At 49.4% G+C, this 12,782-nt stretch overlaps 1 protein-coding gene across 1 annotated transcript in view; it reads right to left on the minus strand.

Annotated features, from left to right (window-relative positions):
• The window catches only part of homer2 (homer scaffold protein 2), a 42,504-nt gene that overhangs the window by 27,697 nt on the left and 2,025 nt on the right, over positions 1 to 12,782 (minus strand). Inside the window, exon 2 of the mRNA XM_085968953.1 lies at positions 1,820 to 1,991. Coding sequence (XP_085825079.1) covers positions 1,820 to 1,991 — 172 coding nt within the window. The remainder of the gene's footprint in view (positions 1 to 1,819; positions 1,992 to 12,782) is intronic.

Consider the following 12,782-nt stretch of genomic DNA (forward strand, 5'->3'; position numbering starts at 1 on the left):
TGTCCTATGAGGAGAGATTGTGTAGAATGGGCCGATACTCTGGAGTTTAGAAGAATTGAAACATACAAGATTCTGAAGGGGATTGACAGGGTAGATGCTGAGAGGTTGTTTCCCCTGGCTGGAGTGTCTCGAACTAGGGGGCATAGTCTCAGGATAAGGGGTAGGCCATTTAAGACTGAGATGAGGAGGAATTTCTTCACTCAGAGGGTTGTGAATCTTTGGAATCCTCTGCCCCAGAGGGCTGTGAATGCTGAGTCTTTGAGTATATTCAAGGCGGAGATCGATAGATTTTTGGACTCGAGGGGGATCAAGGGATATGGAGATCGGGCGGGAAAGTGGAGTTGAGGTCGATGATCAGCCGGGATCTTATTGAATGGTGGAGCAGGCTCGAGGGGCCGAATGGCCGACTCCTGCTCTTATGTTCTTATGACAGAGAGACAGAGACAGAGTCAGAGAGAGAGAGAGAAAAAGACAGAGAGGTTGAGAGAGAGAGAGAGAGAGAGAGAGACAGAGAGAGGTTGAGAGAGAGAGAGAGAGAGAGAGAGAGAGAGAGAGAGGTTGAGAGAGAGAGAGAGAGAGAGAGAGAGGTTGAGAGAGAGAGAGAGAGACAGAGAAAGACACAGAGAGTGGAAAGAAAGACTTGCATTTATATAGTGCCTTTCAAGATATTCCAAAGTGCTTTACAGCCAATGAAGTACTTTTGAAGTGTAGTCACTGTTGTAATGTAGGAAATGTGGCAGCCGATTTGCGCACAGCAAGATCCCACAAACAACAAAGAGATAAATGACCAGATAATCTGTTTTTAGTGATGTTGGTTGAGGGATAAATATTGGCCAGGACACCAGGTGGGTGTTGGACAATCTTTGTGATGTTGTGACGAGGCAGCGTTCGAATTGAAGTTAATGTTGAAGAGTGACCGGCCGCTGATTTGTACTGATAACAGAATCATTTGCAGCCGTTTGCTTTTGTGTGTGCAGAGGTGTGTGTGATGGGAGGCGAGAGACACTCTGCTGGCACCTGCACTGAAAGGCTGCTAGATCCATCCCAATAAATCTCAGAGCTAAAAGCACAGCAGAACTGGAGACAGTGTCGGAGTCATGATATTTATTGCGACAGACTCCCACACTGCTGTGGGAGGGAGGTCCTCACTCCACACATGGAGGATTCTATCTGGACAAGTGCACTTCATCATCTTAAAACATGCCCCAAGTACAGATTCCCTCGCTCCAAGACCTCACGGACACCACAGTCTCTCCTCTCATAACTCCTTACTGACCCTGAATCCCAGTCCCAGGGTCCTGAACAAAACAGTGACTACACTTCAAAAGTACTTCACTAGCTGTGAAACGCTTTGGGACGTCCTGAGGACGTGAAAGGCGCTATATAAATGCAAGTTCTTTCTTCCTCATCATCAGAGACTTGTATACAGATTGGAATGTTTATATTTTGTATCTCAGTCCCACAGCGCCCAGGAATATACAATCTGTGTCTTTACGCGCACTCAACCCCCTCCAGGAGCCATGAGCATTTTCCCTTGTTGTCTGGGACATGTCACAATGACAGTGTTTGCAGTTTACGCTGGCTGCTCTCAGAAGGCATCTTCCTCAACATCCCAGGAATTATCGTCACTGACAGCGGTGCTGAGGCAAACAGCAGCAACTTGCGAGGCACGGGACAAGGAGCACAGAAAAACAATTAGAGTTTGCGCTGCAGGATTAGACCCAACGGACGTGTCAACCTAAAGTGAATTAAAGTAGCCTTCACTAAATAATTACATTCTGTAGGCATTGTACACACAATTAAATTGGTCAATTCTTACTTGACTCAGACTCCAAGGAATCAATAAACAGTCCTGACAATAAGAGAAAGAGGGAAGTCACGGGAGAGGTGATCGGCTCTTCAGTTCTTGCCTGGTTGAGCGGGTCAAAGCACGACTGCAGCGGTTCAAGAAGGTGGCTCACCGCCACCTTCACAGGGCAATAAATGCTAGCCTTGCCAGTGATGCCCACACCCACAGAATGAATTTTTTTTAAAAGAGGGAGAGGGAAAGAAAAAGAGAGAGAGGCTTGAGTCAGCTCACAGTATGTTGGAGGATGTGTTATTTTATAATCACCGGCGTTTCAAACCTTACCGTGCACAATATATTATTGTGCTGCCAACACCGCAAAGTCTATTTACTGTAACTAGACTCAGCCCGAGGACAGTCAGAGGCTAATTGCTGCATCAAGCTAATTTGCAAATTACAAGATAGACACGACTGAGGGCAGCCATTCGATCTGGTCTATCTCATCCATCCATAAGCTCCCCATCCAACTAGTTCATCAATGATTCCAGGGTTTCAGGCATTCCCAGACCAACTCCCCCTTCCATAGAGTCATAGAGTTATACAGCACAGAAAGAGGCCCTTCGGCCCATCGTGTCCGCGCCGGCCATCAAGCCCTGTCTATTCTAATCCCATTTCCCAGCACTTGGTCCGTAGCCTTGTATGCTGTGGCGTTTCAAGTGCTCATCTAAATGCTTCTTGAATGTTGTGAGGGTTCCTGCCTCTACCACCCTTTCAGGCAGTGAGTTCCAGATTCCAACCACCCTCTGGGTGAAAAAGTTTTTCCTCAAATCCCCTCTAAACCTCCTGCCCCTTACCTTGAAACTATGCCCCCTGGTTATTGACCCCTCTACTAAGGGGAAAAGTTCCTTTCTATCTACCCTATCTATGCCCCTCATAATTTTGTACACCTCAATCAGGTCCCCCCTTAGCCTTCTCTGCTCCAAGTAAAACAACCCCAGCCTGTCCAGTCTCTCTTCATAGTTGAAGCGCTCCAGCCCAGGTAACATCCTGGTGAATCTCCTCTGCACCCTCGCTAATGCAATCACATCCTTCCTGTAGTGTGGCGACCAGAACTGCACACAGTATTCCAGCTGTGGCCTAACTAGCATTTTGTACAGCTCCATCATAAACTCCCTGCTCTTATATTCTATACCTCGGCTAATGAAGGCAAGTATCCCATATGCCTTTTTAACCACCTTATCTACCTGTCCTGCTGCCTTCAGGGATCTATGTACATGCACGCCAAGGTCCCTCTGATCCTCTGTCCTTCCTAGGGTCCTGCCATTCATTGTGTATTCCCTTGCCTTGTTAGTCCTCCCAAAATGCATCACCTCACATTTTTCAGGGTTAAATTCCATTTGCCACTGTTCTGCCCCTCTGACCAACTTGTCTATATCGTCCTGTAGTCTGAGGCTTCCCTCCTCGCTATTTACCACTCCACCAATTTTCATGTCATCTGCGAACTTACTGATCATACCTCCTACATTCATATCTAAATCATTAATGTATACTACAAACAGCAAAGGACCCAGCACCGATCCCTGCGGTGTGTTGGTTGCTGTTTATCAAGAACTTCTTGACCTCAGTCCTGATTTTTGCCATTCCGTAGTTTGACCTTTGCTCCCTGGTCCCGGTCATGGTTTAGTTTGCATTAATGTTTCACATCGACCTATTCCATTCCACCGACTCTCTTAAATCCCTCGAGAATGTTCCCTCTCACTCACCTTTCAAAGCTGAAAAGGCCAGACGGACGGCTGTCTTCACCTGTCACTTTAATTCTCCGCTCCACTCCCACTCTGACCTCTCCGTCCTCGGCCTCTTCCAACGAAGCTCAACGTAAGCTCGAGGAACAGCACCTCATCGCTCGATTAGGCACTTTACAGCCCTCTGGACTCAACATCGAGTTCAACAATTTCAGACTATAACCTCGACCCCTGTCTTCTCACATGGCAGCTGTTGATGATTCTGCCATCGCCATTCACACCTTATCTAGAGTCTTCTTTTGTTTCTTAACTTGTCCCATTACCATCTCCTTTTTTTTTGCCTTGCACCATCATCCCTTTTGTCAGTCAATCTCTCCTGCCTTCCATCCTATCACAGACCTTCCCTTTGTTCTTTCCCCCCCTCCTTGCTGCCCCTGCTTAAAAATCTCTCTTCCCTAACCTTTTCCAGTTCTGACGAAGGGTCCTCGACCCGAAACATTGATTCTGTTTCTCTCTCCTTGATGCTGCCTGACCCGCTGAGTGTTTCCAGCATTTTCTGTTGTTATTTCAGACAGGCAGTTACTGGGAACAGATTAAACTAAAATAGTCATAAATAACAGCCTATGATTTATTGACCAGCACAGTAAATGCTGACACTTGTATAGAGTTATGTGTGAAGGGTAATCACAGACAGGGTGCTTGGTATCTAAAGTTATCAAAGCAGCGGAGAGAGTCACTCAGAACGTGTTAATTGGTGAATCTCAGGAGGACAGAGCAGACCCGACATATCACCCGCAGCGGACTGGACACCAGCGAGGACTATGCCAGCGATCCCCCAACACAATCCCCAACACAATCCACCATCCACAACACAATCCACAACACAATCCACAATCCACAACACAATCCACAACACAATCCACAACACAATCCACAATCCACAACACAATCCCCAACACAATCCACAATCCACAACACAATCCACAACACAATCCACAACACAATCCACAACACAATCCACAATCCAATCCCCAACACAATCCACAACACAATCCCCAACATAATCCACAACACAATCCACAACACAATCCACAACACAATCCCCAACACAATCCACAACACAATCCACAATCCACAACACAATCCACAACACAATCCCCAACACAATCCACAATCCACAACACAATCCACAACACAATCCACAACACAATCCACAACACAATCCCCAACACAATCCACAATCCACATCACAATCCACAACACAATCCACAACACAATCCACAACACAATCCCCAACACAATCCACAATCCACAACACAATCCACAACACAATCCCCAACACAATCCACAATCCCCAACACAATCCCCAACACAATCCACAATCCACAATCCACAACACAATCCACAACACAATCCACCATCCACAACACAATCCACCATCCACAACACAATCCACCATCCACAACACAATCCACAACACAATCCACAACACAATCCACAACACAATCCACCATCCACAACACAATCCACCATCCACAACACAATCCACAACACAATCCACAACACAATCCACAACACAATCCACCATCCACAACACAATCCACCATCCACAACACAATCCACAACACAATCCACAACACAATCCACAACACAATCCACAACACAATCCACAATCCCCAACACAATCCCCAACACAATCCACAACACAATCCACAATCCACAACACAATCCACAACACAATCCACAATCCACAACACAATCCACAACACAATCCACAACACAATCCACAACACAACCCACCATCCACACCGACACAATCCGTCATCCCGCCTCTCCAGCTGCATCCCCCACACGACTGGTGAACAGCCTGATCCTGTCTCGATGCGCTTTGGGCCGAGTGAGCTGTGTCAGTGTCGGCACTAGCAGGAATTTGTCACCTTCACTGGAAGAATTTAATGATCCTTTCTCATCCCAATGACGTGGTTTGTATTGACTGACGCTCCTGATCAACAACACCCAGACTGACTCACTCACTCCCTTCCCCTTCCCACCACACCTCACCCCCACCACACCCCTTCACCACCACCCCTCACACTCCCCCACCCTCCCCCTCACCTGACCCCCCACAACCCTCCCCCTCACCCCCTCCTCCCCCACCCTGCCTCACTCCCCTCGCCCCCCCAAATCACACACAACTTGTGACGATCGCAGGGCTAGAAGCCTTTTTTAGCTTAACGATATTGCACTTGTGTTTGGATGTCGGCGTGTAATTTGATGTAACCATGGCAACCCAGCAAGAATTTAATTATTTCCAGTTTTGGCTGAGCTTCTGAGCTGGTAAAATCCAAACCCGCTCGCAATGTCGCGACTCACAAACTGACTTGCTCACCCCTTCCAAACCCTCCCCTTCCAAACCCTCCCCTTCCAAAACCGCCCCTTCCAAACCCTCCCCTTCCAAACCCGCCCCTTCCAAACCCGCCCCTTCCAAACCCTCCCCTTCCAAACCCGCCCCTTCCAAACCCTCCCCTTCCAAACCCACCCCTTCCAAACCCTCCCCTTCCAAACCCGCCCCTTCCAAACCCGCCCCTTCCAAACCCGCCCCTTCCAAACCCGCCCCTTCCAAACCCGCCCCTTCCAAACCCTCCCCTTCCAAACCCGCCCCTTCCAAACCCTCCCCTTCCAAACCCGCCCCTTCCAAACCCTCCCCTTCCAAACCCGCCCCTTCCAAACCCGCCCCTTCCAAACCCGCCCCTTCCAAACCCGCCCCTTCCAAACCCTCCCCTTCCAAACCCGCCCCTTCCAAACCCTCCCCTTCCAAACCCGCCCCTTCCAAACCCTCCCCTTCCAAACCCGCCCCTTCCAAACCCGCCCCTTCCAAACCCGCCCCTTCCAAACCCTCCCCTTCCAAACCCGCCCCTTCCAAACCCTCCCCTTCCAAACCCGCCCCTTCCAAACCCTCCCCTTCCAAACCCGCCCCTTCCAAACCCGCCCCTTCCAAACCCGCCCCTTCCAAACCCTCCCCTTCCAAACCCGCCCCTTCCAAACCCGCCCCTTCCAAACCCTCCCCTTCCAAACCCGCCCCTTCCAAACCCTCCCCTTCCAAACCCGCCCCTTCCAAACCCTCCCCTTCCAAACCCGCCCCTTCCAAACCCGCCCCTTCCAAACCCGCCCCTTCCAAACCCTCCCCTTCCAAACCCGCCCCTTCCAAACCCTCCCCTTCCAAACCCTCCCCTTCCAAACCCACCCCTTCCAAACCCGCCCCTTCCAAACCCTCCCCTTCCAAACCCTCCCCTTCCAAACCCACCCCTTCCAAACCCGCCCCTTCCAAACCCGCCCCTTCCAAACCCGCCCCTTCCAAACCCGCCCCTTCCAAACCCGCCCCTTCCAAACCCGCCCCTTCCAAACCCGCCCCTTCCAAACCCTCCCCTTCCAAACCCTCCCCTTCCAAACCCGCCCCTTCCAAACCCGCCCCTTCCAAACCCGCCCCTTCCAAACCCTCCCCTTCCAAACCCGCCCCTTCCAAACCCACCCCTTCAGTTTTACACAAACTGCCTGAATATTAAACGGAGCAAAAAAGGAAATTTTTCCCCACTTCTGATTCTTAGGATCATTGTTCAATCCTGCAGCACGAGGCTCACACTCACCCTCCGGGGCTCACACTCACCCCCGGGGCTCACACTCTCACTCACTCACTCACACTCAGCGGCTCACACTCACCCCCGGGGCTCACACTCTCACTCACTCACTCACACTCAGCGGCTCACCCTCACCCCCCGGGGCTCGCACTCACCCTCACTCATAAGAACATAAGAAATAGCGAAGTTGGCCATTCGGCCCCTCGAGCCTGCTCCACCTTTCAATAAAATCATGGCTGATCTTCTACCTCATCTCCACTTTCCTGCCCTATCCCCATATCCCTCTATTCCCTTAATATCCAAAAATCTCTCGATCTCTGTCTTGAATATACTCAATGACTGAGCCTCCACAGCCCTCTGGGGTAGAGAATTCCAAAGATTCACCACCCTCTGAGCGAAGAAATTTCTCCTCATCTCAGTCCTAAATGGCCGACCCCTTATTCTGAGACTGTGACCCCTGGTTCTAGACTCCCCAGCCACGGGAAACATCCTCCCTGCATCTACCCTGTCAAGCCCTGTAAGAATCTTGTATGTTTCAATGAGATCACCTCTCATTGTTGTAGTGTATGTAGCCTGTACCACCTTAAGAGGATACCTTAAGGTGATGGACTACTTTTTGATGGCTCCTGTACATTGTAGTACCGGTGGTGACCACACCGGTATATAAACCCTGTGGAGCAAAGTGTATTCCAGTTCAGCCCTGACCCTCAGTTACTAAAGACCTGTTTAAGTATTTCTGTAGTCTGTGTCCAGTTATTCAGCATAACTACATTTGAAAGCACAGACTCAACAGTGGCGACGAGTCTGATCTTACCTAGCGGCAGTTGCATCAAAGGAAGCTTCACCTCTGAAACGGGCGTCGAACAAGGACATCCACCCTCAACATCCTGCTGGGCACTGCATAGCACGGGAGGCAATCGGGAACCCGGGTTGGGTTCTGGCCACGAAGTCTAACATCAGTGAACATCCCTTCGATGACAGCGGCGGGTAAGCCCGATCGAGCGGCACGGGGGGGAAGTCGGCCGAGTTGTCAGTAAGAGAAGGGGAGGGAAACGACGAAAAGGGCGGAGAACATGACCGCAGCCGGTGTCAGGGGCCGGACTGCAATCGGGGCAGAGACGCGCAGCAGCCAGAAAAGCGTTTATGTCCACAAGGACCGCGGGAGCGGCGGGGAACAAGATCAGCAGCGTCAGGGAAAATAAAGGACCGCTGGGAGGCGAGAACGGCAACAGTGCAGTAATCGCCATTTTTAGTCGGCGGGGGAAGAAGACAAGCGCGGGAAAAGCCGCCAAGCGCGGGAAGCCGCCATTTTGAAAAATAAAATAAAATAATAATCATAATCCGAAGGAAAGGAAACTCAACAAGGATGCCAAAAACGGGTAACATCACTGCTTTTGATAGCGATGTGGAAGATTGGGCCACTTATGTGGAACGTGTTGAAGTTTACTGTACAGCGAATGAGGTACCGGTGGATAAGAAAGCACTAACCCTATTAAACTCGATGGGTGCGAAGACGTACGGGTTATTAAGGAACCTTGTAACACCAGATAAACCGGTAGGAAAGAGTTTCACGGATATTGTTACTATCCTGCAAGAGCATTTAAACCCCACGCCGCTGCTGATAGCGGAACGATTTAAATTCTACAAAAGAATTCAACTTAAAGAGGAAAGCAACGCTGAATTCTTAATCGAACTGCGCAAGTTATCAAAGTACTGTCAGTTCGGTACAGGACTAGCAGACGCACTGAGAGATAAGTTTGTGTGTGGGCTCCTAAGGGAAGGAACCCAGAAGCGACTGCTAGAGGAAAAGGATCTTACGCTGGACAAAGCTTTCAGCATTGCAGCATCACACGAGGCAGCAGCACGAGGCACTGCAGAAATGCAGCAAAGGCCATTGGAATTCAGCACCAATGAAATGGCATTGGGCGCAGTAAAGTGCTATCGTTGCGGAAGGACAACGCATGCCCAGAACCAGTGCTGGTTCAAAGATAAAGAATGCAGGCAATGTGGCAAACTTGGTCACATAGCGAGAGTATGCCGGTCAGGAAAGAAGACCAGCAGCAAAAAGTCGCCGCAGGAGAAGTACAAAAAAGTACACAAGGTGACAGAGAACAGTTCGGATGAACAGAAGACGGATTCAGACTCCAGCAGTAAGGAACTGGGTTGTCTAAAAATACATAATGTGGGTAACACAGCAGACCACCAAACTATCTGGGTCATGCTTCGGATAGCAGGAGTCCAAGTGAAGATGGAATTGGACACTGGATCGACATTGACGATCATGAATAAGCAAGATTACAAAAGGTTATTCTCACACATTCCCCTGAGGAATACGGAGATTGTATTGAAAACATACACGGGGCAAAGAGTATACCCCATCGGAAAGATAAAGGTAAATGTGGTCTACAATGGTAAAGAAAGTCAGGAAATGGACTTGTATGTGTTACCTGATGGAGGTCTGCCACTACTGGGGAAATGGACTTGTATGTGTTACCTGATGGAGGTCTGCCACTACTGGGACGGGAATGGATCCGGAGAATAAATGTGGACTGGCATTCCATACAAGCACTAACTGTAGATTCCTGTAAAGAGGACGACGTCAAACCTAAACGACTGTCCAAAATATTGGACGATGCTAAGGAGGTGTTCCAACAGGGACTGGGAACACTGAAAGGAATTACGGCAAACATCAAGGTTGAAGAACATGCAAACCCAACATTTTTCAAAGCTAGACCGGTACCTTATGCGATACGACCTGCTGTGGAAGCAGAGCTGGAAGGGCTAGAACGTTCAGGAGTACTGTCAAAGGTGGACTGGAGCGAATGGGCCACACCCATTGTTCCCGTCATGAAGCGTTCGTTGAGCAACAAGCCGGGGGAACCTGGGAAGGTTCGCATCTGTGGCGATTTCAAGATCACTGTTAATCCGGTTCTTCACACGGTGCAATATCCGCTTCCGCGGATTGAAGATATCTTCGCTTCGCTGTCTGGCGGGAAACACTTCACCAAGATAGACCTGGCGCAGGCGTACCTACAGATGGAAGTTGATGAAGCGTCACGCCAGTATCTCACGATCAAGACACATAAGGGCTTATATCGGTATAATAGACTGGTTTTTGGAGTGGCATCGGCTCCAGCGATTTGGCAAAGGGCCATGGAGCAGGTATTGCAGGGAATTCCAGGCACACAATGCTACCTGGACGACATTCTGATTACAGGAGATGATGATAAGGAGCACCTCGCGAATTTGGAGCAGGTGCTCACCAGATTGAAAGAATATGGACTCAGAGTTAATCGCCAGAAATGTGAGTTCTTTCAAAAGCGAATCTCATACTGCGGCCACGTCATTGACCAGGAGAGGCTCCATAAGTCACCTGACAAGATCGAAGCTGTTGTGAAAGCTCCCGCTCCGGAAAATGTATCCCAGTTGAGGTCGTTCCTTGGGTTGGTTAACTATTACCACAAGTTTCTTCCAAATTTATCCACGGCGTTACACCCGCTGAACACTCTTTTGCAAATGGGAGTACCATGGAAGTGGAGCGAGGATTGTAAGCGGGCTTTTCAAAAAAGCAAGGCACTGATCACCTCTAAGGAAGTGTTCACAGAATCACAGAAACCCCACAGTGCAGATAGAGGCCATTTCGGCCCATCAAGCCTGCACCGACACATATCCCACCCGATCCCCGTAACCCCTACACCAACACATATCCCACCCCTATCCCCGTAACCCCACGTATTTAATCCCCCTAACACTAAGGGTCAATTTTTTATCATAGCCAATCAACCTAACCCGCACATCTTTGGACTGTGGGAGGAAACCGGAGCACCCGGAGGAAACCCACACAAACACGGGGAGAATGTGCAAACTCCACTTTAACCCAACGCTGCCTATTCGCTTCGCTTGTGATGCTTCTCCATATGGTATCGGGGCAGTGCTCTCACATAAGTTGCCAAATGGCTTGGAAAGGCCAGTCGCGTTCGCATCCAGATCATTGACCTCCGCAGAGCACAACTATGCTCAGATAGATAGGGAGGCTCTCAGCCTCGTGTGGGGAGTTAAGAAATTTAACCATTACCTGCAAGGCCAAAAGTTTACGCTGCTGACAGATCACCAGCCGTTGGTTTCCATTTTTAACCCTAAGAAGGGTGTTCCGGTTATGACGGCGCAGAGGCTTCAGAGATGGTCATTTTTCCTAGGGGCACATCAATATGATATCGAATTCAAAGGTACAAAGCAACATGGTAATGCTGATGGGCTGTCGCGCCTGCCACTACCTACAGCGGAAGAGGTACCGGCAGTTGACCCTGTCGAGATATTTCACTCGACCATCATCGAATGCTTACCAGTCACCAATGCGAGTATTGAGAGAGAGACCCGAAACGACCCGACACTGTCTCGGGTCTACGATTTGACAGTGAAGGGATGGCCAGCACATGGCGACCCACTGTTACCAGCATTCTCAGCCAGACGAGAACAGCTGTCCGTCTGTCAAGGAACATTGATGTATGGAACAAGGGTGATTATTCCTCCTAAATTAAGGGAGAGAGTTCTGAAGGAACTGCATGAAGGTCATCTGGGGGGAGTCAAGATGAAAAGCCTTGCTAGGGCTTATGTGTGGTGGCCAGGTATCGACAAACAAATAGAGGATCTGACTAAAAGCTGCTCAGGGTGCCAAAAAGTTCAAAACGCACCTCCAATTGCACCGCTGCATCCGTGGGAATGGCCTTCAACCCCATGGCAACGTGTGCATATCGACTTTGCAGGTCCATTCATGGATTCCATGTTTTTGATAGCGGTAGACGCACATTCTAAATGGCCAGAAGTGATTAAGATGTCGACCACTACCTCTGAAAAGACGATCGCAGTTCTAAGAACCATATTTGCAAGAAATGGGTTGCTGGAACAAATATGTTCAGACAACGGACCACAGTTCGTGTCAGAAGAATTCCAGAAATTCATGAAAAAGAATGGGGTGAAACACTATACATCTGCCCCATATCATCCGGCTACCAATGGGTTGGCCGAGAGATTTGTACAAATGTTCAAAAAGGCGATAAAGGCCATGAGCGAAGACCACATTCCACTACAACACAAGGTGGACAATTTCCTGATGGCATATCGAAACGCCACGCATGCAGTGACAAATCAAAGCTTTGCCATAATGTTCTATAACAGGAGGTTGCGGTCCCGGTTGGATTTGTTAAAACCCAATGTGCGTAGGGAAGTCGAAAACAAGCAATTCCAGCACGTAAATAACAAGGCCACCCGGAGTTTCGAAATAGGACAACCAGTGTTGGCCAGGGACTATAGGAATGATAAATGGCAATCCGGAACAATTCGTGCTCGACAAGGACCCTTGATGTACACGGTAGACGTTGGAGAGAACATAATACGACGTCATGCTGACCAACTTGTGGAATCGAGAACAAGGGTCGACCCCATGTCTACGGCAGAGACACCAGTTGAAGAAGTTATTGAGCCTGTAGCATCTACCTCAGACTCGAACGTACATGATGATGTTCAATCCATAGGAGATCAAATGGATGAGTCACCCCAGCAACGAGAACCAGAGACCCCTGAAAGGCGTTATCCGGCCCGGATCAGGAGGCCTCCTCAGAG

The sequence above is a fragment of the Somniosus microcephalus genome, chromosome 27, assembly GCF_052327205.1.
Source record: "Somniosus microcephalus isolate GS21.2 chromosome 27, FLI_Smic_1.0, whole genome shotgun sequence".
In the NCBI taxonomy this organism is placed as follows: Eukaryota; Metazoa; Chordata; class Chondrichthyes; order Squaliformes; family Somniosidae; genus Somniosus; species Somniosus microcephalus.